At 40.6% G+C, this 27,823-nt stretch overlaps 2 protein-coding genes across 4 annotated transcripts in view; one reads left to right on the forward strand and one right to left on the reverse strand.

The window, feature by feature from the left end:
* The window catches only part of adcy5 (adenylate cyclase 5), a 93,358-nt gene extending 80,178 nt beyond the window's left edge, over positions 1–13,180 (forward strand). For both annotated transcript variants that reach the window (XM_005940077.3, XM_005940078.3), the window contains exons 12-21: positions 1,254–1,341; positions 3,623–3,739; positions 3,874–4,032; positions 5,726–5,910; positions 6,035–6,055; positions 6,343–6,472; positions 8,670–8,933; positions 9,111–9,315; positions 9,532–9,656; positions 12,260–13,180. In XM_005940077.3, coding sequence (XP_005940139.1) covers positions 1,254–1,341; positions 3,623–3,739; positions 3,874–4,032; positions 5,726–5,910; positions 6,035–6,055; positions 6,343–6,472; positions 8,670–8,933; positions 9,111–9,315; positions 9,532–9,656; positions 12,260–12,388 — 1,423 coding nt within the window. In that variant the 3' untranslated portion in view covers positions 12,389–13,180. The remainder of the gene's footprint in view (positions 1–1,253; positions 1,342–3,622; positions 3,740–3,873; positions 4,033–5,725; positions 5,911–6,034; positions 6,056–6,342; positions 6,473–8,669; positions 8,934–9,110; positions 9,316–9,531; positions 9,657–12,259) is intronic.
* Positions 13,181–13,362: 182 nt separating this feature from the next.
* On the reverse strand, positions 13,363–27,807 carry sec22a (SEC22 homolog A, vesicle trafficking protein). Of its 2 annotated transcripts, none has more exons than XM_014339318.2 (7): positions 27,667–27,807; positions 25,007–25,217; positions 23,088–23,251; positions 21,645–21,824; positions 20,172–20,290; positions 19,526–19,591; positions 13,363–13,717 (listed from the first exon to the last, which is right to left on the reverse strand). In XM_014339318.2, exons 2-7 carry the CDS (start codon positions 25,186–25,188, stop codon positions 13,529–13,531), a joined length of 900 nt encoding a protein of 299 aa, XP_014194804.1. In that variant the 5' UTR covers positions 25,189–25,217; positions 27,667–27,807; the 3' UTR covers positions 13,363–13,528. The 2 variants fall into 2 exon arrangements, with proteins under 2 accessions (XP_014194804.1, XP_014194803.1); XM_014339317.2 differs by lacking the exon at positions 13,363–13,717 and adding an exon at positions 15,422–19,227.
* Between the last annotated feature and the right edge of the window lie 16 nt (positions 27,808–27,823).

A 27,823-nucleotide genomic window follows, 5' to 3' on the forward strand; every position in this document is an offset into this window, starting at 1 on the left:
AGAATGGTAAGCTGATATTAAGGCTTAAATAACCAGTCGTTAAAACCAAGAAGCATCACTAAACTCACAGCACATTAAAACTAAAAGCAGATGGACTGTAAATTTAGAGACCACACAATGTGCCACTCCTGTTAGCTGAGTGCAAGAAACTGAGGCTGGAGTTCCCACAGGCTTACCGAAGAAAACCGAAAAGTGCTTCCTGGTATGATGAGTCTCAGTTTCTGCTGGAACATCAAATTTGGTGTTAACATGATCTGTGCTGTGCTGCATCATCAGTTCAGGCTGATAGTGATGAAGAATTAAGGCAGTCTGAAGTCGAAAGGGGGTCCAACCTGGTACTAGCAAGGTGCACCTAATAAAGTGGCCAGTGGGTGTATATATAAGAAGTTGCTCCAAGTTGAAACTGAATTGCTTGGTCTTCTAAATAGTACTCCCAAAATATACTCCCATGGTATAATCCCAAAAGCTGTCTTTATTAGGCAAATATAACTATCTGCTTATATTTCATAAGCACTAATACATGCGTTTTAATAAATTGTTTAGAAACTATGTCTTTGTTAGTGGTCAGTGTGTGCGTTCAGGCTTTGGAGCCTTACAAAACTCGGCACCGCTTTAGTCTTAATGCTGTCTGTTCCAAGTTCTCTTCCAAATTCTTCAGCCTTTATCCTTAAAACAGGACTTATAAAGATGAATCACTGAATAGACGAGTAATAAAAGATGATGAGTAATAAAAAAGAATATCAGATCAAAATCAGCATAATTGCACCCGAGCACTGGCCAGATTTTAAAGCTCTGTCAGATTTTGTCTCAAAGCGAGCCCTCCTCTCTCTCTTCTTTTTTTTGCAAACTGCACTCAGAGGTTTCTCCCTGCCCATCTCTTAGTATTGATCTTCTTTAGCCTGCCTCTTTATTAACCTTTCTCCTCAGTACTTTCATCTCACCACTCCTCTCTTGTCTTTTAATCCTGTCCTTAAAGTCCCACATAGGCTGCCTCCTCACATCTCATGTCCCTTGTTATTTAATCTATTTTTATAATCGCTTTTACCCTCTTAATCTTAATGCTTCTTCTCTTTGGTGTTATTCATTCCCGTCACACCCACGAGTAAGATGTTTACTTCCACAGTATTTAGCACAAGGTTGTAGACTATAAAGAGAAAGTGTTAACTTATCAGATGCCACACTGACTGTGAATTGCAGAGTAATAAATATTGCAGTAGATATATAATCACATCCAATCTCTTTGTTGTCTGCAGCTCCAGACTGATGATCGGCTTCTTCGTCACCTGTCTCATTATCCTGACGGCTGTTATGTTCGTCTCAGCTGTGTACTGCTGTTTTGGGGTGAGAAGTCTATGCTTGTAATGAATGACACAGAGAAACTCAGAGCTTTGCTCAGATTTGTTGCAGATATAAGGCATTCGGCAAAGTGATAACCAATACAAGCGATTATAGATGCTTTTATGAGAATGTTATCCCGTAAGATAGCTGCCTCGTTTCAGTTCGGTTCAGCGTAAGACATCGTTCAGACAAATCTAAATGTTTTATCGGGCTGTGGTTTGGATGCTGTACTTGTTATGAATCGTGGTCAGAGAATCCTTCATCTAGAAAATGAAAGATATTCTCCTCAAAGGAAGTTCTTTTTGATCAGAATCTGTTACATTTTTACAACAGACTCCCTTGGTGCGTATCTATTATATGAATTAAAAATTGTTAAGTTTCCCTCGTGTTTATGTGAGTCTTTGAGAAAAGCTGCTCCATCTCATATTTACTTTATCTGACATAATTCAGGATACGTTTCATGTTTCTGTAGTTTGTCTGTATTCTTGCACAAGATTATTCACAGGAGGGAGCCTTTGTTCAACTTTGTCCTATAAAACTTTATGCATATTAGCCTAAGGTTACTAGACTATAAACTTCAACAGCAACAACATAAACTGTCAGCAGTCTCTGCTGTCAATTTGATCAGTATTTAAAGGTGCAATTATTGTTTTTTGAGTTACAAAAATGATTCTACTCATAGATAAACATTAATTAGTGGGTACTTACATGCAATATGTAATTCCAACAAACTGATGCATTCTCATAAACTTACAATTAGTCCATTAAAATAAATAGGAGCAGGCTCCAATTTGTGGAAGCTGTCATGTTGCCTCGCTATCTTCAACACAGTTGCCGAAACGGACATCTCGGTTCCACCAAATCAGGTTTTATTTTTCGGCTAGAGACCAGCCACATATGTAGTTTGCCAAAGGCGGGGAAAAGAGAACTCATAGGAATTCATTAGGAGGCAAATGTTAATTCATACCTGCACCTTCAGGCTCAAGATATGAAGGCTCATGCTTACAGTATGTGAAGTTGAACATGAAGGAAAGAGACAGCAGGACTGGCATCTTAATAAAACATCGTCCTCTTCCTCCTAACTGCTAGCCTCATCCCCTGAACTGAAAACAGAGCTCTAACTCATGACTGTCACCCTTACTTGTTGTCAGCAGATTAGACATGCAATCCTCTCATCCACACACAGCTGACAATGAGCCGGCTGAACAACAGCAGCTGGTTTTAAGCTATTATACAAGCTAATGTTCGGCTTGAGTGTCCTAAAAATCCCAGTTTCCCTCTCGTGACAGCCGAACTACAACCACACATTGTATCAGACTAACAGCAGCTAACAGCAGCTAACAGAGGCTAACAGCGGCTAACAGAGGCTAACAGAGGCTAACAGCAGTGTTTACCCACAGAAAAGTTTAGGATATCCTTAAAAACTCGCAGTCAACTGCAATCTATTTACGTCTAGTGGTGCAATTTTACACTCTGTAACCTTAACAAAGCCTGTGACTCTAAATATCAGGTAAAAACTGAAGATATTTCACATGGTTATCCTAGTCAAATGTTATGGAGTTTTCATTTTTAAATAACAGCTAACACAGTATTTTTTAAAAATTGCATTTCATAGGATAACTTAAGGAATAGTATTTTAGTAAAATATTATCAATCTCCCAATGTTTAGGTAGCTGTTTCCTCCCTCTGTTCTCAGTTTTGATCTGTTTGTGTGGACTTTAGCAAAGAACAGATTGTTCTTTAACAGAAGCAGCTGATGTTCTTTTTGCACTACGTCTTCAGCTGCGTATTTGGTGCCTGTTCAGTAAACACAGGGGTACTGGGCGCTGTGCTGTAATAAAGACAGTTACAGAATAGCATGCAGCTCAGTTGATTACTTTGTTGCGCTGCCTCTAATGTAATTATCTGGTACATTCTTCTGGAGTTAATAAGTTCACAAATTTTCACAATCTCTTCCACAAGTTTCTATAAAGTGGGCCTTGTCGAATAAGATTTGCAGTGAGACCGTAAATCCTTTTGTCGATCAGTTTTCTTTCTGCTGTTGATGACTCATAAGAAACGGGAAAGGTTTGAGAAGAGAAAAATAGAGCTGCTGCTTGAAGGTTTTCATAACAGTGAGTCATGGCTCTTTTTTTAAAAAACAAAATATAAAAAAAAGCAAAACCCCCTTTTTTACACAGAGCTGTAAAAGCATGGTCAAACTGGAAACCAGTGACTGAGAAAATGAAGTCAGTTAATTCAATTAAAACTGAATATTAATTGTTGGAATTTTTCTGTCCTCCAGATCTTCCCAGTGCCTCTGCAGACACTCTCTAAGAGAATAGTTCAGTCTAGACTAAACAGCACCTTGGTTGGTGTCTTCACCATCATCATCGTCTTTCTTTCTGCTTTCGTCAACATTGTAAGTTTTCATTAACAGGATTCCAAAATTCCCATTTTCTTGTCATGGGTCAATGTTTCAAGGAGAGGTTTTTGACTATGATGCTTTTGAGTGTCTGGATTTAAAAGTCTCGCAATAATTTTGACCCTTTTTAGTTCACGTGCAGCAGCCATGACCTGTGGAGTTGCATCAAAGCACAGCACAACATCAGCCTGGACAGTGTCAATGCCTGCCATGCTTACTTCCTCAACTACAGCCTGGACACACAACACAGCCCCTGTGGACATGATGGCCTCATCTGCAGCTTTCCTGAGGTACAGATGCCTTGTTCTATCTATGGCCTATCTGTTTTATTTATTAGATTATTTCATCAATAAATTTACAGGTATCCTTTTAAAGTATGACACAACAAACAAAGAAAAGAAGATCCAAGTTTGCTGAAGACTAAGGAAAGTTAGGCGGATGATTTATCTAAAAAAAGTACAGCCAAAAGATAACCTTTCAGAAAATGCCAGTTGAAGTTTAAATACTAAAATCTGCTGGTCAACTCACTAAAGTACATTACATCATCCGAAGAAACACCAAGGTGGTTCCAGGCTAGCTGAGATACATAATTTCTCCAGTCCTGGGTCTACCCATAAGAACTCTTCCCAGCAGGACATGCCTGGATTTCCTCGCCCAAGAGGTGCCCAAGAGGTTCCTCTTGACTCACTGAACTCCTCACTCCCTCTCTCAGGCAGGGGCCAGCTGTCCTTCGGAGAAAGCTCATTTGTGCTGCTTGTGTGTGTCTCTTCGAGTCACTACCCAGAGATTGTGAACATCAATGACATAGATGACCCATAAATCAACAGCTCCGCTTTTATGCACAGCTCTCCCTTCACCACAAATGACTGGTACAGCGACATGGCCCCAGTCCATGTATCAATCTCTCGCTATACTCATTTGTAAACAAGACCCCAAATTCCTCCACATTTAAGCAGCAACTCCTCCCTGACCCAGAGTGGACCCTCCACTCTTTTCCAGCTGAATACCATGGGCGTAACATAACATATAGTCATCATAAGGCGCTTTATATTGTAATGTAAAAACCCTATAATATTACAGAGCAAACCTCATTGATCCAATAATCCCTACGAGCAAACACCGCACGGAGAACAAGACTGTGGCTTAGGTAGGTCAGCCATCTGTTGCAGCTGGTTGGGCAGTGAGGTGAAACAGAAGAGACCGGAGCTGATGGACAACCTGCGGGCTGTCCGCATAAGTGCAAATTAATTTTATTAATCCTAAATTGAACAACAGCCAATGGCACGAGTCCAGGACTTAAATAAGACACAAATACGACTCAGGTGCTGCTGCCAAGTTTCCCACATAGGGATAAAATGTGGGCAGAATCTCATTCATACAACACTTTTCAACCAGGTGTTGCAGCTGAAGGTGATGCACAACAATATTAAAACTGCAAGCAATAAAAAAAAGCAACGATAAAACACAAGCACTAAAAAGAGAGAAATGCATGTGCTTAAACAAGTTATGTACTTTATAGAACATTAATGAGCATTATGACATCTAATCATTGCTTTCTGCTGTGACAAATGGTGTAATGAAATCACCTTGTATACCATCATTCCAAAATGCTGTGTTTAACACTGTTAGAGCAAACACATGGTTAAAATTGGGTAAAATTTGTCTTACAAAGTACTGCATTGCTTTTTTTTTGAACACCACACACACACACACACACACGTAACTGTAAGATTTCAATGTGAGACTTCTGACATGAAACGAAATTTTGGGAGCAGAACAAATGGGTGCTAAGTGGGGGTAATTGCAGCTGTAAATGTTAACATTTGGTGTGCACACTCGTGCTCAAATTAGAAGTTAAGCAGTGAAAATGTGGGTTAATCGTGTGTTTTATAACTCATCCAGATGCAGCTTGTTCAGTCAGAACTGTTGCAGCATATAAAGCCTGGCCACTAAACAATAGTCTCTTTGCATTTTCTCCCTCAGTACTTCTCGTCCTGCGTGCTGCTGAGCTTGCTGGCCTGTTCCGTCTTCCTGCAGGTCAGCAGCATCGGTAAGCTCTTCCTCATGCTCTTCATCGAACTGCTTTACCTTCTCATCATGGAGGTTCCCAAAGTGAGCCTCTTTGACAACCAGGACCTGCTGGTCATGGCCAATGCCATCAACAACGCGTGAGTCTCTTTATTACACCTGTGTGTGTCTCTGTGTGTCATTTCGTGCCTGTAATGATTAAAGCTTTGAAGGTGTGCAGATGTTCTAAGTGCTCACCGGCTCTTCTCTGTTCCTCCCTCACAGTGAGCCCATGAATGGAACAAGGTGAGACTGATGGCGGGACCCAAAGTGGTCTCTGTCATCTGTTTACGCTAACAGCATCATTATCACTCCACTGGCACAAATGGAACTATAATGACCTGCTGGCAACAGATGCTAACGCTAATTAGCCAAGATTTAGAGGGCAGCTTGTTTTTGTGTTTTATGTTATTTTCCTGCAGAGTACATCTTTAACTCTGTGTAATACCTGCATATATCAGTGATTGTGGTAGCTGGGTAACTCGGCATAAAATCTATCTGTAATACTAATATGTGTATGTGCTGACCTCCAGGTGTGGAGTAGACAAGGTGCCTCTAAAGATCATGACTCCAGTGGTGATCACAGTCTTCGTCCTTGCCCTGTACCTTCACGCCCAGCAGGTGGAGTCAACAGCAAGGCTTGACTTCCTGTGGAAACTGCAGGTTAGTGTGTGTGTATGCGTGTGTGAGAACAAGAGTAAACAGAACCTATAGCGCATTGCTGCCCCTTCCCCTTGTATAGTTATGATTCCATTGGCCTCTGATGCTTAAAAAGTAGTTTTGGTTTTTTTTTCCTCCTGGTATCCGTGTTAAGTGTCATTATGTGACTTTGTAGATACGTATTTGGTGTGCTTTTTAGCATAAATTTGCATTTTTAGGAAGGGAATCGCTGTTATTACTTTGTGCTAGGAAATTAATTTAATTCAAAAACATGTTGGGATTGAAAGAAAATAAACAGAGCTAATACTCACACTTGATGCAGAATGTTATGATTTAAATGAGCTGCAGTTGGTTTAAAATGTGGCATTTAACAGCTGATTTAGTTGATTTAGACTTTGTCAGGAGGAAGTGGATTTCCATTTATTTCCTTTAAGTGAAAATATTTGGTGATTTGAGAAGTGATGAGGCTAGGCAGTACCTGAATATCGTCATCAGCATGACAGGGAAAATATACATATTTAAACAGGCATGGACACAACAGTTGTGCATAGATCTGTTAGAAATGCAAATGATGTCTCACTGTGTTCCTTTAAAGGATGATAATAGGAATAAACAACAAATTAACTTTAAATGTGGGTCAGACATCCTGTCAAGGTGAAGGCTGGAATCAGAAGCCAATGAGAACAATTAAGTGCTGTAATTTTAAAGCTTTGTAGAAATGACCAAATAGGCAGCATCACAGAGTCCGTCCACTCTCTGCAGTATATTGCAGTTGAGTTGAGGTCTGGACTTTAGCTGGGCCATTGCAACACTTAGATTCTTTTCTTTTTCAGCCATTCTGTTGTAGATTTACTGCTGTTTTGTGGATCAGCATCTGTTGTAACTTTGGCCAAGCTGTAGTTGTTGGACAAATGGACTCACATTCGACTCTCCAATACTTTAGCGTACAGAGGAGTTCATGTTCGATCCAGGTCCCGTGGATGCAAAAGAAGCCCAATTCAAAACACCACCGCTACCGTGCTTGGTAGCTGAAATGAGGTGGTGATGTGCATTTTAGTCAGATGCAGCTTTGCAAACCTAGACTGTGCTCCCATGTAGACACATACAGGGTGAACAAGTGCTCAACATGAGATATTTCTGATCATAATATTATTCATCTAACTGTAAATCTGAATAACAGATTGAAAAATACATTGTGGAGACTTAACATTAGTGTTAAAATATTGAACTGGCTATGAAGAAAATGAAAAATGAAATTAGGGACCCTAATGGATAATAAGAATGGTCAAGCAGATTTCTTGGATAGTCTGGGAAGACTGTTAACACACACCTGACTGCTCAGGACCAACAAACTGCCAAAACATCTGCTTTCATAGAGGTGTTCACACTTGCTGACAATGATTGATGATCTTAATCTCAGTAATCAAGTGTGTTTTATTGGCTCGGTAAGATTGGTTACACTCGTAATTGTAAGCATGTACTTAGGTGTACCTAGATTAGTATAAAACGTGACTCTGAAAAGTTTGCATCCCCAACATGAATCATTGCTTCACCAATAAACACTGAGATAGTTTACCAAATTCTGTTGTTAAGAAACTTTTTGTTCTTATTTGAGAAAGTACAAACATGTCAGAGGGTGTATGTGTGTGTGTGCGTGTGTGTGAGAGTGTGCGTATAATAACCAAATAATATTCAGTACAGTATCAATTTGACAATAAGAACATTCCTTAAGGGATGTTCATGGCTTCTTTGGCATTTTCTGAAGGTTGTGAAGCAGGCTGTTCTGCTTGTAGTTGCTAATCCAGTCAAGTAAAAAACTTATTTAAAAAAGCTGCTGGAGGGCTCTCTATTTTCCAGCTCACTGCTGTCACCAATGGTTAGTAAAAAACAAGGCTGTGAGTCTCAAGCTCCATTTGCAGTTTTGTGAGGCTGAGATACCAAAACAAAGTAAAGAAATTTAGTGATAGGTAAAAGGGTTTTTTCCTGAACCTTCTTTAAAAAATAACAACTTAGTGGTGATTACCATGTCAGGATGATACTGAATGCTGCTGGTGGGGCGAGATAATATGTTAGGGGACCACCAAATTCATTAGCATTCATCTTCTTGGCATCTTCAATATCTGTGCCAAATGTCATAAAAAATCCATCCAGTTGTAAATGAAGTATTAATCTTTAATCCTGTTCTCTAACTCATCACAAGGCCACAGAGGAAAAGGAGGAGATGGAGGAATTGCAAGCCTACAACCGCCGTCTGCTCCACAACATCCTTCCCAAAGACGTGGCTGCTCACTTCCTGCAGCGGGAACGTCGGAACGATGAGCTCTACTACCAGTCGTGCGAGTGTGTTGCAGTTATGTTTGCCTCTATTAGTAACTTTTCTGAGTTCTACGTAGAGTTGGAGGGCAACAACGAGGGAGTGGAGTGCCTGCGACTGCTTAATGAAATCATCGCCGACTTTGATGAGGTAAGATCTGAACTATTCCAGTTGGAAGCTGTCTGAATGTATGAATGCAGAACAACGGCTCTGATAACATCCAATTACTGATTGCTGTGTTTATTTGGTTGCTATTGAATCCACTGGACCCAAAACTCTGCTAAATATGGCCACTGATATTACAAACCTTCGTTCTGCTATCCTCAGATCATCAGCGAGGATCAGTTCCGCCAGCTGGAGAAGATCAAGACTATCGGCTCCACATACATGGCAGCCTCCGGCCTCAATGACTCCACGTATGACAAGGTCGGGCGGTCACACATCCGTGCTCTCGCTGACTACGCCATGAGGCTGATGGACCAGATGAAATACATCAATGAACACTCCTTTAACAACTTCAAGATGAAAATAGGTGGGTAGCAGGAAAGAAAAATGGACTTTTTTTTGCAGAGTGTAAGACTGTTGTTGACTACAGCTCCAGTAAAAGTAACTGATTTGCCCAATTGGAACTAAAGAATCAAATTGAAAAGATTCTGAGATCTGATTTTGTAGGATATATACATCATATCTTTTAACCTGCACCTCTTTTTGGCAGTTTTAATTATTCTATATTTATTTCTTTTCCTAGGTCTTAACATCGGCCCGGTGGTGGCTGGGGTGATCGGGGCCAGGAAACCTCAGTACGACATCTGGGGGAACACTGTAAATGTGGCGAGTCGCATGGACAGCACAGGTGTACCAGAGAGAATCCAGGTAACAATTTTATATGTCCCGTCATTTAAATTCACACTGATGATCTTGTGTACTCAGATAATCAGTAAGTTATTTAAAATCAACTATAAAATTTGCATTCCATCAGTAAATTATTCTGAACTCCTTCCCTCCCAACTCCTTCAGTCTATTTTGGTGAAAAATTTGAAATTCATCCAGTGTGCATAAGCTCTGTAAAACCACACTTATCTGTCGACTGAAGGGAGGAAAAAAGGAGTCTATTCAAGGTAATGAAGAATGATCATTAAAAATGGCCCTACTGGTTTTGCTTTATCAGATATTCAATCATTAAAGCTTAATAATTCAAAGCTAATATGAACACAGACTGAATTCTTTAATTTCATCTGATCTCTTTACAGTCCACCTTTTTGCAGGAAAAAGTGACAAAAGAGAAAATATGAGCTGCTGCTTCCTAATGAACACCAAATGGCTCCAAGCAGCATTTTATTAGTAAAGTTATGAGTTTCATTTTTGTAACTTTCTGTAACTTCTGCAGTTGTTTTTGTTGGAAACTTGTATTAAAACTCTAATAATAGAATATTTCCCACTGGAGGTAGCCAAACTCATCGAGCCAATGACTATAATCAGGGGAAAAGGCATAAGGAGTTAATACAAAATGTTATTGACAGAACTATGGCATCAGATGTGTTTATTACCACTAATTCAGGAAGAACAACACAGAGAACTGATTAGACACTCCATTGGTGATTTACAGATCACAAGACGTGTGCATAAACTATATAATTCCCCTCTCGCCCCTGTGGGCGGACTTTATCCTTCAAGCGCGAGTCCTCTACCAGAGGCCTGGGAGCTAGAGGGTCCAGCACAGTATCTTTGCTGCGCTTTTCTGGACAGAGATCTCTGATGTTGTTCCTGGGATCTGCTGGACGCCTAACTTGGGAGTCACTGCACCAAGTGCTCCGATTACCACTGGGACCACTGTTACCCTCACCCTCCACATCTTCTTGAGCCCTTCTCCAGCTTCTTGTGTTCCTTCTTCATGATATTGCTGTCATTCTGTATAGCTACATCTATCACTACAGCCGCCTTTGTCTGCTTGTCCACCACTACTATGTCCGGTTGGTTATCCATCACCAGTATCTGGAAGTCCCACAGGATCTTAGCTCGGTCATTCTCGACCACCCTAGAGGGCGTCTCCCATTTTGACCCTGGGACTTCCAGTCCATACAGATGTTCCTGTATACTTTGTCGATCACTTGGTTATGGCGTTCCATGTATGCCCTGCCTGCTAGCACCTTGCAACCTGCTGCTATGTGCTGGATTTTCTCAGGGGCATTATTACACAGCCTGCACCTGGGGTCTTGCCTGGTGTGGTAGACTCCAGCCTCTATGGATCAGAGTTTGTTCCTATGCTACCATGATCAGAGCCTCCAGAATGAAAGATAGTCCAGCTTTGTCCGGCCACTGGTAGGATTGCTTGATATAAGCCACTTCCTCTATCTGCCGATGGTACATACCATGCAGGGGGTTGTCCTTCCATGATGTTTTTTCTTCTTGCTCCTCTTCTTTCTCATATTTCTGCTTCCTGAGGTATTCACTAAGCATGCGGTCAGTTGTGGCCATCTTCCTGATGTTCATGGATGTTTGTTGTGTCATCTAGGACTGCTTCATCAGTGCAGTCACCTTCTTCAGCCAGTAGGCATGAATCATGTTAGAGCCTGGTGCTTCTTACTGGACCTTTTCTTGGATGTCTGTCGCTGCCATGGATCCTGGATCCTGTTCGGGAAGGATGCTGTGGTCTGCTCTTAGAGCCACTAGCCACTGAGCATTGCCGTTATGGGTTGTGTCCTTCTCCCTTGAATGGTTCAGTGGAGTACAACTGGTTTATTCTCCTGCCTTCTAGCTCTCTGGTATACCTCTTCAAGTGGCTGGCCAAGGATGTGAGTCTTTGCTTCGCAGTTTCCAAGGCTTCAGGTATCACTGCTGCCATGGTGATCATCAGTTTCAGTGACGGTAGCTACATTTCGCATCTTCTAGATGTACTCCAAGTAGTCTTGGTAATCGGCGGAGGGCCAGCTGCTCTTGCACTCCCAAGGAGCCAGACTTTCTTGCATGTTTCGTAATTTTCCAAGCTTTCTGAAGGTCTTTCAACATTTATCGTTGGACATTGGCTAATTTTTCACTCATTTTCAGATGAGTCCTTATATCTGACCAGAGAAAGTTTTCTCTGTTGAGTACATAACACTGAGCTATGAATTGTTTAAGCATTAAAAAACAGCTAAGAATCAAGGTAAAATATTATCCTTGGGCACGTTTGATATTAAGACATGGATTGGTCTCCCCAGATTCCTGATCTCAACATTATTGATTATTTCCAATTTTCGTAGCAAAAATATAAAGAGTTTAAGACAGCACTGTAGTCAAATTAAACTGGGTTCAACTTGACTGAAAGTTATTCTTTCTAGAAATTATGGTTCCATTAAACGCCATCTTAATCAATGACACAGCATGTTTGACTTTCAAGCTGTCAAATCATTGGTCACTGGGAGTTATTAGCAAAATAATGATAAATCTCAAAAATGCTGACCAGGGAATTAAATATTCCATTCTCCATCTGCCTTCAGGTGACCCCAGAACTGCACCAGGTACTGAGCTCTTATAACTACACACTGGAATACAGAGGAGTGGTCACAGTCAAGGGCAAAGGAGAGATGATGACCTACTTCCTCACCAGTGGACCTTCCAGCAGTTAACCCACACTAAGTGACAGACACATAGGGGGTTAAACGCCTTACGACATACAAAGCAGGCTTAGGGTGGACTGAGATTGAACTTTTCTCACAGCACTGAACCCATCTCAAACCTGAGGCCATAAAGGATGAGGAAAATGTTCATCCCAACGCCCAGCCTGTGGGGGAGCCGATGAGTCGGAGAAGCCTCGCTACGAGTCAGCCGATGAGACCAAAGATGTCCAGTCAGAGCATAAAGACAGATTATTGGTCAGCTGTGCGAGTCTGGGTCCTGAAGGAAAAATGGTCAATAAGAAATTTGATTTGCTTCAATCAGCCGTAATTTTCCGATGGGTTTTTGGACACACCTGCGGGAGGACATAAGCTGCATTACCTCTTCTCTTTCGCTCTGCCTTGCTCCTGCTGAAGTATATACAGTATGTACATGTAAAACACAGACAGTTTTATGTGTATGTACAGAATTTCACGTATGGTTTGTAATACCTTTGGTCCATGTTGTGATGCAGGTATGAATCTCTCAAGTATGGACACTAAGCCAGCACTGCAGCACTATCCGTCCTTGTGTCATTATCTAATCACATCGGTAACTAACAGATTCATGGAGGAGATGGTCTTTATTGCTGAAGAGTGTGTCCTACAGGTAACCGGGTTTTCTGAGATTATATGAATTTCCTTTTATAACAGAAAGAAAACGCTGCACAGTGTTTACAGAAAGCTTCCCGCCAGATGTGCAATATCACAACCTCAGTAGTATCAACAGCATAATATATATATATATATATATATATATTCACAAACACATAAAACAAAGAGGATGTCAGTAAAGAGCTTTTTCTAATCTTTAACATTTTCTATTTTAACTTCGAAACACAAACCCTATGAGATATATTAAGATTCTATATTTTGTACATGAATATATATATATTATACATATTCAGATATACATACTATATAATTCATGTTGGGATTTCAGACGTCCTCACTGGTGTTGCCTGATGTTAGCACTGCATCACAGCTGATGTTCCGTTTAGCTTCAGCTCCCCCCAAATGGCCTCTTTTCTTGCCCTTTTCTCACAGCGAAAAGCAAGTTTTAAAACCGAGCAAGGCGGTACATTGAATGACGGACTAGAGGATGGAAATGCATCAGCCTTGGTGCTCAAAAGCCATTTCTTTTTGCACTCCAGTGCTTTCAGCCGTCCACCTTGTTGTGCTCTGCTCCCACAGCTCCCCACTCGCTTTCTCAATCAGATGGTACGACCCAATGAATGTCCGATGATCTCCGATGAGGCCTTTAACATGGACTCTGTACTGACGACGGTGATGATGCTCATCCTGTGGACAGGGACAGATAAGCACATGTGGACATGTGCCCAATTATCTGCTGTTTTCTTTCCTTAACAGAGCAGTTCTCTTCAGTATTACATCTTTATTCAGCGTGTCATCAGACAAACTGACCTGGCTGGCTCATGGGACTCAAGTGATTTTTAATGATGATATTACCAAATACTTCACCTGGTTTGGTTTGTTTTGTCACAGGAAAACGTAAATGGACAGAAAAATGTTTTCACCTGAGAATACTGAATCCAGAAAACTTCAGAACCAAGTTTAAAGGATAAGGCTAGAAAACTGTATATAAAAGATGGATGTAGGCATGCATGATGTCACCCATTGGTTTGTGAAGTATTGTTAAGCCTTGAGCTAACAGTTTAGAGGTCACTGGGGGTGGATCTCACTTAGAAACACCGCACGCTCATCTGGTTGTCAATCGCAAGGAAGATCATGCTCTGCTTTGTTCTCTTATTTGACTGTCAATAGTCAATATCGTGCTGTATTTAGACACTTGAAGCTAGCAATCAAGACAAACTAATTAGGAAAACGCTTACAGAGGTCATAGATAACTGGAGCCTAGTAAGTGTCCTTCCAGATTTCTTCTTCCAGAAAAATCAAACTTGTTTTTGTAATCAGAGGAGTCGCCCCCTGCTGGCCATGAAAAGCATGTTTAAGGCACCTAAACTGCATTGGCTTCTATTTTCAGACCTATGTCCATATTTTATATAGAGTCATATTATTATAACTGTCAACTGATCTCATGAAAAGAGCAAAATTAACATTTTAAGTAATGCCTGCAATATTCTCTCCACTTGCATCTTGTGAAAACAAACTGAATTTGTGCGTGAAGTTATTTAAAACTTATTTGGTATGCTATGCAGATCAGTATTTACTTCACTACGATGTTGTATGTATTAAGTGGACTCAAAATGAACTGCAGTCTATGGACTTCTATCTGAATAACTAGCCTCAGGTTCTATTTAAATCCTACATATTAACCTCCTAAGACCCAAACTCTTCCACCGCATGCATTTTTAATTTCTCTTTGATATTTGGACATATTGGGGCCCGATGGATGTAAAAACAAAGAATTACTTTAATTTTTTACATTTTTTTTTTTGCCTTATTTTTGTTTTTAAGAAAAATGAGAGCCACATAGGAGGATATTCATTTAAAATTTTGATAGAACAGTGACAGTGTAATGTCCTCGTAAGTGGATATCAGGCCCAAAATTCAGTATTTTGGTCTAAGTAACCCAAAATGTGATGTCCACATATGTGGACGCCAGCTCCTAGGAGGTTAATAAATGTATTAATTTTAAACTGCTGTCAGAAAATAATTAATTTGGACACTTTCCATTAAAAAAATATTAATAAATTGATAGTTGAACTTGAAAAGATTATTTAAACTCACAGAAATGTGTTGTCAAATTCCGGCCAATCAGAGCTCTTCTACCACTCAGTGGGCGGATTTTCAGTTTACGGAAACTATAAATGTTTAAGCGGGAGTCAGATATTGTTGGCAGTCCCAGGAATAGTCCAACTTAAAAGATTTTTAAAAATATTGTTTAAAGAGGAGAGAATCAGTTACTTAGGACTAATATTTAATCTTTCAGTATGTATTGACTAACACATGCAAATGAAACAATTTATTAACAAGTTAGACTTGTTTCACTCTATTAATTTATTTTAAAGTATGACGTGAGGGTTAATTCAGACTTGACGCGCTCAGTAAGTGCCCATGATGATTATATGGAATAATTGCCTCACTAATCGTTGCTTTTGAACAACATCAGAATTTAGTCCACTGGAAATTTGGTCGTTTCATGGGACTTTGTTGACCCAAAAATATTAGCACTAGCCTTATCCTTTGAATTTCATTCCTTTTTAAAGAGTAAATGGCACTATGATTCTGAGCCTGTGGAATGAAGGGGAAAAACCTGCACTGGTCTTCTCTGGCGTTTTTTTTTTTTTTTTTTAAATCTTTGTTAATGTACTGTACTGCTGCAACCATTATCTTCACACACCCCGGCTAATACCTATAGGTGTCATTCCATATGATTCCAATTGGATGCACTGCCATTCTACACCCACGTCACCCCCCTCTTTCTACTGTTCACTGTGCATGAATGTGCCATTAGGGAACACGAGGGGCTTGGAGAGGCACAGACCAGAGATGAGGGGTGTGACTACAAGGTACCTGAGTGGATCCATCTTTACAAAGTACAGCATTCTCATTCGCTTTTTATTTGACACGAGGTGGCCGTGTCTGTGACACAAATGGCTTCAGAGACAAAACTGTGGATTGTTTTTGTTGCCATGCTAAACATTATGCTGTTTTTTTTTATAGTAAAATAAACTGCTGAGAGGTTTCACAGGTACCCTGAGATCTGATTCTTGTTCATGTTCTGCTGTGCTGTCAGGTCTCTTATGGATCTAGATTGATGCTGGTGTTTACTTTGTGCAAGCTGTCGTTTTGGCACACAATACCAAAGCTACGGACTTAAATAAGAAACAAAAGTGACCAAATGTATGTGGACACGCTGTAGCTTGGAAAGGTGCATTGTCTAAAATATCACAGGCTGAGGAAGACTTTTTCCTCTTTCAGCAGCACAAAGCCAAAATCTATAAACAAAAGGTTTGTTTAAATGTGTGGAAAGCTCAGGTGTCTCCTCTGTTTTAACTGCACTCTATCCTGGGAGTCATTTTACATGTTCACGTAGCTCACCAACAGATGGCAGGAGCACTGCATGACAGGCTTTACGCATGAGGTCCTTTGTCTTCTTTTTTGTTATTACTGATTATTGTTTATATGACGGAGGACAAGGAGGAAAAATGCTAATCTCCTGATTAACGCTCTGCCCGTTACATTATCCGTCACGGTATTAATATCTGTATTTATAAGTCAAATCAGTGGCTATTATCTCCAACAGGAATCAGTTAAGATCTTGGTCACTCCTGCTGTGCATTTACATAGCAGTGCCAGACTGTAATCAAAACTGAAGCCTCCCAATTTAAACTGAGCTCGCTCGGATAAAATAAGAATCGTCGTCGACTGTAATGCAGCAGCTGCAGGAACAACAGTGTTTCCTCTGCTTTTCTCCGGGAATTCAAACCCATGTTAGTGCAAACAAAATCTCCAGACTTAATGAATGTGACCTTTCTGAACAGCCAACCTGTTGGCCTCTAACTATGTGAGCGTTGCTACAATCACATCGTCACCACGCTGACATTCAAGTTCAAATTTGTGCAGGTCAGGCAGCACATATCTGTGAAAATGGGAGCACTTCCTGCTCAGGAGAAGCATCCCTGCTTTTTTGTTTTAAAACAAAAGTGATTTTTGTCTTCACAATTACTGCAACATGTACCAGATATCCCTGAATTTGGTATGAAACTGACAGTGCTATGATAAAAAAAAGATATCATTGTAATGGAAATGTTTTTTAATGTTCGGTGTTCCACAGCTTTGCTCACGTTTCAAATTGAGGACCAGATCACATCATGATGTGCACGTGCAACACACACAAAAATGGCCAATATGGAGCTACTACGACTGGCTTAAAACTAGCGTTCCAACACATTTACCCCATCAAATCAAATCAATGTTTTCCACATTTCATAACTTTAACATTTAACAAGATTTTGTATTCTAATCATAACAGGTCTCTAGTGTCAAATAAATTCAAAGTTTAGATTAGCAAATTCCATTTAAAGACCTGTAAATGATCACATTCATGTTCCACACTTGGATTACTTAAATCTTTGACTTTCAAGTTTCCTATTTTACAGCACACACCCACACAACACGTTTACTGTAACTGCTGTGGAAAACATTTGAACAATCTAGAAGTTTGCGAATCACATTTCAGTTCCAATCAAGTCTGAGCCGTAGGGTAAAAAAAAAAAAAAGGAGCTATTAGGTCATGTAGGTGTGGCACCCGATGCTGGACAGCAGAGAACATTCAGATGATGAATCACACGAGAATGAAGTGTTACAGCAGTCTCTGGACAGAACAATAGTGCAGATGCCAGATGGACGTGAAAGCAAAGCTGCGTACGCGTCTATGCTCTGATTCATTTTTCACTTCTTCCTGTGAGACAGGGATCATCCAAAATAAATAAAAAATGTAAATTAAAAAAGAAAAACGTCATGACAGCCTTGGCACGACTGAAGCTGCTCATGGAGAGAAAAAAGAAAAACACAACTCAATTCTCTCCCCTTCTCGTTTTGTTTGCTGTTAGTTGTTGGGATGATGCAGGAACGCCGGGAAATCACTCCATAAATCCCCGATGACGATAAATATGGCATCTTTGTGTCATAATCGTGTTAAATGTGAACACTGCCAATATCCTTGATACAGGCTAAATGTGAAAGATGATTTTTTGTTTTTTTCCTTCTTGTTTTTGTTTTTAGAAATGGCAGCCAAGTCTGAACTGAGGGGCTCGGTGGGAGGGGAAAATAAAAAAAACAGGCCAGAGGCTGTTCAGATGATACAGGCCGCCTCTGGCTTTGACAACGCAGCTATGCATCTATACCGCTGCCAACACAGACCTGTTTATTAACACAGTCACTTGACACTGGCATATGCTTGAGGCTATGTAGGCGAGGAAGTAGGGTACGAATGCAAACAGCCTGTTTGCGTCGGCTGAAACAGGAGCTACTTTGTGACTAAAAAAAGACACAAGTGTACATAAAAGTGGAGCGATCGCCAAGCAAAATTCATAAAATCTGGAGAATTCTTCGTCAGAGAAATCAGTCTGTAAATAAATACGCAGAATGGTCTAAACGATGACAAACACTTACGAAATAAGATACGAGGACACACACGTGCAGAAGGCAGCGTTGCATAGTTTTAAACCATGACTGAAACCAGTCGTGCATCTGATGGAGAACCAGTGGGTTTACATAGAAGATGAAAAATAACTGAACAAGTAACTGAAGTTCATGTGATTGTTTAGCCGATGCATTTGGCAGCGAGTGGCGTCGCTTTCAATACTTGGTGCTTGCAGAGGGAGCAAAACTGCATCCGTCCTGCAGGTGGGATGGATGCACTGAAAGGAAGTGGAAAATTGTTATCGGGCAGTGGCTTCCCAGTAAGGTCCATAAATGATTCAAGCTGCAGCAGAGTCCAAACTGAGATCTGTTCACAGCTGCTGGGGTTTATTGAACAGGGCTACCGCGCTGCTGCGAGATCGCTTTTGGCTTTTCTCACTGAATCGAGATGCTTGGTTTTTTGTTTTTTGTCTCTATTTTGTTTCCAGTATTTTCAGACTACAGGTCCATTTATCCTTTGAGTTTCAGATCTTTTTTTGTCAGACATTGTAGTCCGGTGCTTTGCCGAGCGGTTGCCTCAGTCTGATCTGCAGGGTCATGAAGGCGCCCACCGCCACGTGAAAGAGGATCTGCCAGATGTTCCTCAATTCGTACAAATACATGTTGGAAAGACAGATGAGTGCAAAGGCCAGGAAGGACTTGCTGTTCCTCCAGACTGAGAAGTAGGCAAACAGGTAGCACTGAAAGGAGAAAGACAGAGAGCGTGAACGATGCGCAGACCACATGACCGGCGGGGATGTTTTTCATAAGAAATCCCATTTGATGTCTCTGTACCCATCACTGTGTCTACCAGTCTGCGGTGATCCATTTAGTATCAGGAGCTGCAGAAAAAAAGCTGAGCAAAATCTTTTAGAGAAGGTACTGGACCGAAAGGCACTGAGCTTTTGCTAATGTGTAGCTGACAAGCTGCTGAGCTATAAAGTGCAGGGCTGTTAGTCAGCCAGTGATGGGCTCCCCTTACCGCAGACTATCACTTACCTGATACAGACAGGCCGCTGTGCCGAGGAAGAAGGCAATCACGTAATTAAAGTCTTCATCATCATTCTGCAGACACAGAGAAAATGCTTGGGTTTTTTTTGTTGTTTTTTGAAGCGCTAGTCATTTATGTAGGGACAAAAAAAGAAACCAATATGACAAGAACATGTTGAGGTATCTTTATTCATGCATTTCATGTACTGTGATCTAATCTAGTTCATAGAGTGTGATGTGACAGGTGCTCTATCAAGGGACACAATGGCAGGCATGTGGTAGTGACGTGAGCCCAGACAGACCATAATCAGTCATAAGTTTATGTTAGTCAGGAGATATTAGTGGCTCATGACGTCAAAGTTGAGCCAGGCAGATAATTAGTAAACTGGGATGAATGTTTACAGTGAAGTCTTTGCCATCATTTTCTCTTTAGAATAAATCCCACCACCTTTAAAGTCTGCGTTTCCTGACTACCTGATTGCTTTTCTGTGACGGACCTACATTCCCAGCCCTCGGGAATTCATTCGTCCTCTAAGTTTCTTGCTACAAATAAAACTGACAGCTAAAAGTATCAAACTAGAACCAGCCTTGCATTGAGCATTCATTTCCCTTTAAGAGAAACTGAATCTGAGAGTCGTTTCTAGAATGCCCTCACCTGCAGTATGCTCTCTATAGCGTGGACCCCTCGCAGCAGGTTCAGCCCCCCACAGAGGATGCTCAGCACACAGGATACGATTCCCGGGAGAGTCACCGGCTCCAGCATCTGCGTGGGAGCTGCAAGAGAACAAGGACGCAGGTCTCGGATAAATCTGCTTTCCGAAGAACAACAAAGCAACTAGATTTGACAAAATTTCATTTATATATATATATATATATATATATATATATATATACACATATAAAAGCTATTATGTGCAGGACAAAGGGAATAAATCCCTGAATGGCAAAGATAAGCCAAGAATGTGCTGTTCTCAAATCTCACTTTCACTTGCAGAGTAAAAGAATTAATGTGTCACTATTATCAGATTAGCATACTTCATCCCTCAGGATAAAATGATTTATGTTCTCAGAAAAACAAGACACTAGGAAGGTCCGCGGAGAGTGAGCAGAGCGTGGAGAGCTGCTCTCTCGGATGTCAGGGGGAAACACAACAGCTACAAGTGACCCGAGGTGGCATCGCTTAGCTTGGGGCAACTGAGGTGTGACAGTGGGGAAAAGGGGTTGTTTTTGTGGACGATGTAAAGAGCACGGGGTCTGAGCTACGACGAAGCAACAGCGGAATGGATTCATTTTGAAAATGAATATCTCATCACACAGTCTCTCTCTGCCCTTTATAATCCACCAGAAAGTAACCATTTCAAATTTAAGCAGCTGAATGACTTCTGCTGCGGATGTTTTGTTTTTTTCTTTCAATAAATATTTCAATATTTAGGGCTTAAATGAGATTTTGTAATTAAGAAATGTCTTTGTTAATCCACTGAAGATACAGGAAAATACGGCGATGAGGAATCATTTTGGTTCTGAACTGCATATTAATACATTTTAATAAAAGCAAAAGAGGCGTGAACAAACAGCTCAAAAAGCAAAAGGGACTAGGATCCTGTGGAGAGGCCCTGGGTCCAGGGAAATGTGTTTATCACAGAAAAACGTGCGTCCATGGCAGGGGTGTAAAACTTGCTGAAAGCTCTGAACTCTGGAGTTAATGTTTCTGATTTGTCCAAAAAACCTCGATAAAGGATAAAAAAAACAGATGCTTCCTGAGGCATTTTGTTTAGGTTGAAATGAGCAAGCAAAACAGAGCAACGCATATAAACTTGAAGTCTTCATCAGAGTCTGCTTTAAAAGTCTTTAAAGCCATGTAGCACTTCCTGTTTTCCTTCTCCAGGAACATTTTGAGGGAAAAGCAACTATGTACATCATGTCACAGTCTTGTGGTCAATACCATCAATGTTAAGAATGAAAAATTTATACAAATAATAAGATTAAATATCTAAATTTAATGTGCATGCACACCCTGTATATATATTTATGCACATGAATAAATGCATCTTTAAATGCTGTACGTATATAAATTCATTACAAGCCTCTCTCATACTTTGCACGCATACGTGTGCAGCTTATGTCCTACCTATGCCCTTGTACTTTGAAGGTGCGTGCACTGAGAATCCATTGATAGCCCGCAGGTCCTCAGGGGAGAGCTGGTAGGGCGGTCGCAGCTTGATCTCTGTCTGCATGTCAGCCAGGTTGATCTTGGTGGACAGGGAACGAGGGTTATTGTAGCGCTGTTTGGTCTTCTGGATGAAGGTGTCTGAGGGATAACAGTCAGCACAACAAAGAGCTGATTAATAATACAAAGAGCAAAGCCGGGCAGAACCAAATGCACCCTTTGTGTGACACAGCAAGATGCTGTTAATGTGGAAGTGGAAAATGATTTCTGAATAAACAAAAACATTTTCGATCAACGATAGACAGAAACACTGCATATCACATATTACATAACAAAAATGCTATTTCATACGCTGGGCCAGTGTCTCAGTTTTACTGTCCACAAAAACAATGTTTTATATGTAAACCTAATATTAATTATATTTAAAATTGTTTATTCATGTCTTTATGTTTATTTACATCTGTAAAGTACTGTTACCAAAGCTCTGAAATAAATCTAGTTGAGTAGGCTCCATGCTGCCCTGTAGACTCACTATGTAATCAGTTTTGTTTGTTTGTCTATTTGTTAGTTGTCTCGCATCCAAGTTTTTTAAATGATCATTTTCAAATTTTGTTTGGCCTGTAAATGGCCTGTATTTGTATAGCTTTACATATCCAGTCATCCACCCATTCACACACACAGTCACACACTGGTGATGGCAGCTACATTGTAGCCACAGCCACCCTGGGGCGCACTGACAGAGGCGAGGCTGCCGAACACTGGCACCACCGGGCCCTCTGACCACCACCAGTAGGCAACGGGTGAAGTGTCTTACCCAAGGACACAACGACCGAGACTGTTCAAGCCGGGGGCTCGAACCGGCAACCTTCCGATTACAAGGCAAACGCCCAACTCTTGAGCCACGATCGCCCCCAAATTTTTCTAAATTTTGTTTGATGGTTGACACCAATAACAGCTCGAGCTCATTTCATTTTGGTGAGATTGGTTTTCGTTGTTGTAATTGGGAGTAATATGGGAGGCCCGTCCTCAAAAGCCTCTTTAAAACGACAGCAAGGAAAAAACCTTTTAGGTAATGATGACTGATGTAGTGCTTTTGTTTCGCAGGTGAAGTCATAAGTAGGTTTGGTAGGTTAACTATCCAATCAACTAGCATAAAATACTTTTTGACTAGTCCCAGGCCATCAAACTCTCTTTTTTGTATCTGAAATTTACTGACTGTGACCCCGTATTGTAAAATTTGTGGACTACCCAGGAGAAACTTTAAAAACTGAATATTGTAAAGAATCAGGCCAATTTTACACCTGATAGGTACCATCAGACATGGCACTCGTTTTAATTTGAAAAGCTGACATCATATTTCCCACGTGGTCGTTTCGGCTGAAACGCACAGTTCCACGGACTCACCAAATTCGATGAAGGAGTAGGGCCGCATGGCACTCTCGATCCGTTTGGTGTCATAGGTGACAATAAACTCCTTCTGTAGCTCATCCAGGAAGCAGAAGGCCAAAACATTGGGATAACTTGCAGTGCATACCATCAGGTATCCAACGCCCAGCGAGCTCGTAAAACTGAAACACACAAACACAAATATTATTGCTCTAATGCAGCGCGCCACTCTTCCTCTCGACAGAAACCCTGGGAATCTGTAATTAGGACACAAAGCTATATCCAGGGACACACAGGCATTTCTGACTTCTGCAGGTTGCAGCTCTAAACACAGAGCAAACACAATTTAAGCGCATCTCTGCTTCAACGCCACACTTTCACAGTTAATTTAACACAATGGCTCGCATCCAAATCCACCTCTGCAGAAACAACTATGTGCTGGCCTTGCAGTGTTAATTGATACACTAAGTGCAAATTAAATTCCCCAAACACAAAGACGTTCACATTACCAGAATAGCTCGGAGCGCATCTGAATGGATATGAAACCTGAACGTCAATAAAGAGTTGAGACTAATATGATGATTATCATGGAAAGAAAAACTCGCGGTGTTGACGATATCTGAGGAATGAGAGTCAATCTGATCTGAGTAGCCACATACATACGCATCAGAAATTGAAGCAAATGACTCACGTTTAAGGGTGGGATGGAGGCGGGCCCCTTACCCACAATTTGAATTGATGGATTCATTTTTATTGTGCCCTTTAGTTTCACAAGCTGCTGGTGCATATATAATAAACACTGAATTGAACCTGTAAGTTGCAATGTGCTTTACAATAAACCCCTGGACAAATATGTTTACCAATATCTGTCTCGGAGCTGCCTGACTGTGCCTATAAAACCTCACCGAATATTAGAAAATAAATCATAACTCCACTGTGGGTAACAGCTAAAATAAAACTGGATTAAATCCCACGATATAACTGATGATTCATAACTGTGACTTACAGTGCGAGTATGTTCAAATATTATAGTCCCTAAATTGCTTCCAGTGATGTGCATTCTCTAAATCACTGTGTAAAACTTGGGGCATTAAGCAAGCGAGCCGATGTTCTAAAACCTCCTGGATTAAATCTGCTGAAAAAGGAATTTCATCTAGCTTTCACAACACACAAATATTACAGACATGACAAGGGCCACTGAAGAACCGGGAATATCACAGGACAGATTAACCGGTGACTTTAAACGCCGCCTCTTTCATTTTGAACTTCAGCAGCCTTTAGACGTCCGCACTCCTCAGAAGCTTCGAGCTCTCGCTGATTAAAGAGACGTATCAAAAGGAGACTCTGTGGTTGTTGAAAGGTATAGCTGGCCCATTGATGGTTGGCGGTGAGGTTCTCTAAGGTCATGTCCTCTGTCGTAATAAGACTAATTAGCTTTTAACAAACAATGCTTGAGAGTTTCAAAGCCATTCCCTAAGCACAAGCAGAGCTTTCAGGAACCGTCTGACACCTCAAATGAAGCCCGAGCTGTCAAATCGCTCAAATTTAAACGCTTTTTCTGTATTTTCTTTAACCACATGTGTGTTAGAGGGGTCAGAAAGAAAGCAGTAAAACTGTCAACAGCAGGCTATTTCACCACCCATGGGTCATTAAAAATGCATTGTCTAGATTTTGGTTTTATACCGGGAATTGAAGATACACTGAGTGAATGCAGACGCTTAAAAATGCGCGAATAATTCGGCCCTTGTCCAAAAGAGGTTTTAGTCAAAATCAAAGGAAAAACTAACCCTACACCTTTAAACTGATATTATCTTTACTCAAGCCAAACAGACCTTTTTTTACACCAAACGGCCCATTTGAAACGTGTTAATACCAAAAGTTATTTAACATTTAACAGAGCAGAATAACTGGATATTTTGCTAAGAGTAAAGACCTACTTGATGTTGTATGGTCCAGTCCTAAGTGTGCAGCGGTCAGGAAACTGGCCGAGTTTCTTGGAGAGACCTTTGAGGAGCCTCTTTGTTTCCTGAAGCTCTTTGTCCTGCTCATAATCAGTGGATGCTGAGAGAGGCAGGCCGTCCCCGACTCGGACCACAGAGGCAAACAACACCATCGACATCTTACAGCTCTGGCAGTCTCGCTGAAGGCCTGCAAACGAGGGAGATGGCACAGATCTGTGAGTGCAGCAAGGAAATGCTCTGCTTTTTCATCATTGAACTTGGGATTTTGATGTGTTGACAAAGCTTTATAGATTTCATGACAATTTAGACTAAATGACTAATACTTCAGTAAAAAAACAATAAAAATTATATTAAGTTGCAACTCAGTCTTTGGTCACAGCATTGCTTTCCATTTATCACTCTACAAAGGGCAGAAAAAAATCAGTTCCTTATTAAATTCTCAAATATCAGGTTTTTGTAAATGTACAATGTTTTGGGAGGTTTAATAACAAACTGAGATGAACACACCGAGCACTCAGATACTGACTGTTTTCCTCTCAGGATAATATAGATTACTGTGGTGACCTCTAACCTCACTTGACTGCTTAATGGATAATGTCTGCACACTCATCTATCCGAACATGAAATATTTAACAGTTTGTTTTAGTATTCAAGCTACAACAGTGCAATTAGTTATTTATATAGATTTTTTTTTTTTTTTAACTAACTAATTTTTTTAGCATTCAAAATCTCCGATCACTGGTATCTACTGAGAAGCTGAGAATGTGCGTTAGTGGGACACTTTCCACGTTTGTCCTCCTGCATGCGATTTGAATTCCGGTCAATTTCCTTCCTCCTTGACTGACAAGTCCACAGGATCCGTGACGTGAGCAGAATCAGCGAAGTGTCAGGTACCACAACTAAGAACTACCTTCAAAACCAGACCAAGGTCGGATGAAAAGACAAACAAAACGGGGAATATCTTCTATATGCTTTTATCACAGCACTTAGAAACAATATCAACGCCAAGTGTCGTCCGTGGAGATATACTATATAATAAATATTTTAAAGCAGCCATCTACTTGTGAGTAATACAAAAGCAGCATAGAGGGAGAGTGTGAGTACTTCCAGGGGGGGGATGCCAAAAAATGTCAAAATACAACATACGGAAGATTATAAACAGACATTTTTTCAAAATTAAAGCAGCGCCTCAAGATGAAATGTTTATTCGTTTGCAGTCCGTTTGTTACCAAATTCAATCACTACCAAACATGACTTGCTAAAAGCATAAAGCAAGTTTCATTACGTGTTAAGTTACTTAGTAAAAATCTCATTTTGAGCGTATTCTAATTGATTTTGGGGCCTTTGGTGATCTTGCACCAGCACTGAAGATTTAGGAAATGGTTAATTATACATTTTCATCTCCTTTGCAATACATCTGCCAGTTTTGTTACTTTACCTTGATTAACAAAAACAAACCATGGAGAAAGTCAAACTATGGACGAAGATTGTTGGCAGAAATCTGACTGAGCTTGGCTGCCTTTCTGATGTCTCACTGGAAACTGAGGTGAGCCTTTACTGGGAATTTCACTTTCTCCTATCTGGATGCACATTCAGCACCCTGTAGAAAGACTAAAACCACTAGACTGGTGAAATGTTGTCTCATTAGTCACTGGCTTTCTAAACAAAAGGCACATTTTTCTTCCTCTATCTACGGTACTGCTTGAAAGTGCACTCATTTAATTCACTCCACTGTAATTGGTCAAGTTTGTCTGCTTGTTAGGAAACTTACTCAAAAAGGTTGCATGAAATTTTACCATAAGTGGGCTCAACCTAGATGCGGATTAAATTTTAAATTAATATAGAACTGGTAAGGACCAATGTGAGACAAGGCAAAATTTCTAATTTCCTGTCAAACAACTAAAATCATGAATGAGTTGGAGGCAATTTTTAAACTATTTGAATACTCTTGTTTTATTTTCTGTTGTTGCACACAAAGTTTTTAAATGGCCTGTATCTGTGGTGTTGTTGGATGTTTCACTTTTAACTTGCAGATTACTAAAGGTTTCTTCTACTCAACTATGGCCTTCACGTAAATTTTCTGTAATCAATAAACATCATGTGAGAACCATGGACAGCTCCACGGACTGAATGAAGGTTATGAGGAGTCGATTTGAGGCTTTAGGTGCTTTCACTGCACCCAGAGAAAAAAGCGAAACAACTCAGAACTTCAAGACAACTCAAATAAAAGGCGCGAGTACAACGTTAAATCCTGGATTAACTAAAAAAAAAAATAGGCAGCGACACTAGATTGCGGAGACAAACTGTCTCACCTTTCGGCTACTTTAATCCCAACTTTAAGAGCAGTGTTTCATTAGCTAATGGTTGGCTATGTTTACATGTGCGAACAATAAACTGGTAGATTACCTGACGTTACACGTTGCTTTTAACGTTTGCCGGTGGTGTTAACGATCAATTTATCTTGTGTGGAAACAAGACTTTACAATCTACAGGACAGTTTAACCAGCTAGCAAAGGTTAGCAGCTAACTATTAGCGTGTTCACTAACAGCATTGAACTTCAACCTTAGTTTAATCAGCGCGGCGATTAACAGCTAGTTAGTTAGCACATCCGCAACCCAGAGCAATAATATAATACCTGGGAAATGCGTCCTGCATCATCATCTGCACATCTGGAAGGTGTAGCTATACAAGAAGCTGAGGCAGCTAGGCAAGCCGCAGGCAGCGCTGATGCTACGATGGTTTACGTTTACGTGGCTGTTTCGCTGTGCATTGTGGGAAAACAACCTCACCGG

This window comes from Haplochromis burtoni, unplaced genomic scaffold (genome assembly GCF_018398535.1).
Source record: "Haplochromis burtoni strain Fernald_Lab_line unplaced genomic scaffold, NCSU_Asbu1 Contig_275, whole genome shotgun sequence".
Lineage (NCBI taxonomy): Eukaryota > Metazoa > Chordata > Actinopteri > Cichliformes > Cichlidae > Haplochromis > Haplochromis burtoni.

Bases quoted from the DNA above. Each gene is read 5' to 3' on its own strand.
- sec22a (XM_014339317.2), bottom strand. From the start codon at position 25,188: ATGTCGATGGTGTTGTTTGCCTCTGTGGTCCGAGTCGGGGACGGCCTG. The intron at 20,291-21,644 runs GTAGGACATAAG...GTTCTCTTGCAG, and splicing joins TTCAAAGTACAAGGGCATAG to CTCCCACGCAGATGCTGGAG. The intron at 19,228-19,525 runs GTAAGTGATAGT...TTCTCCTTTCAG, and splicing joins CAGCGGCCTGTCTGTATCAG to TGCTACCTGTTTGCCTACTT.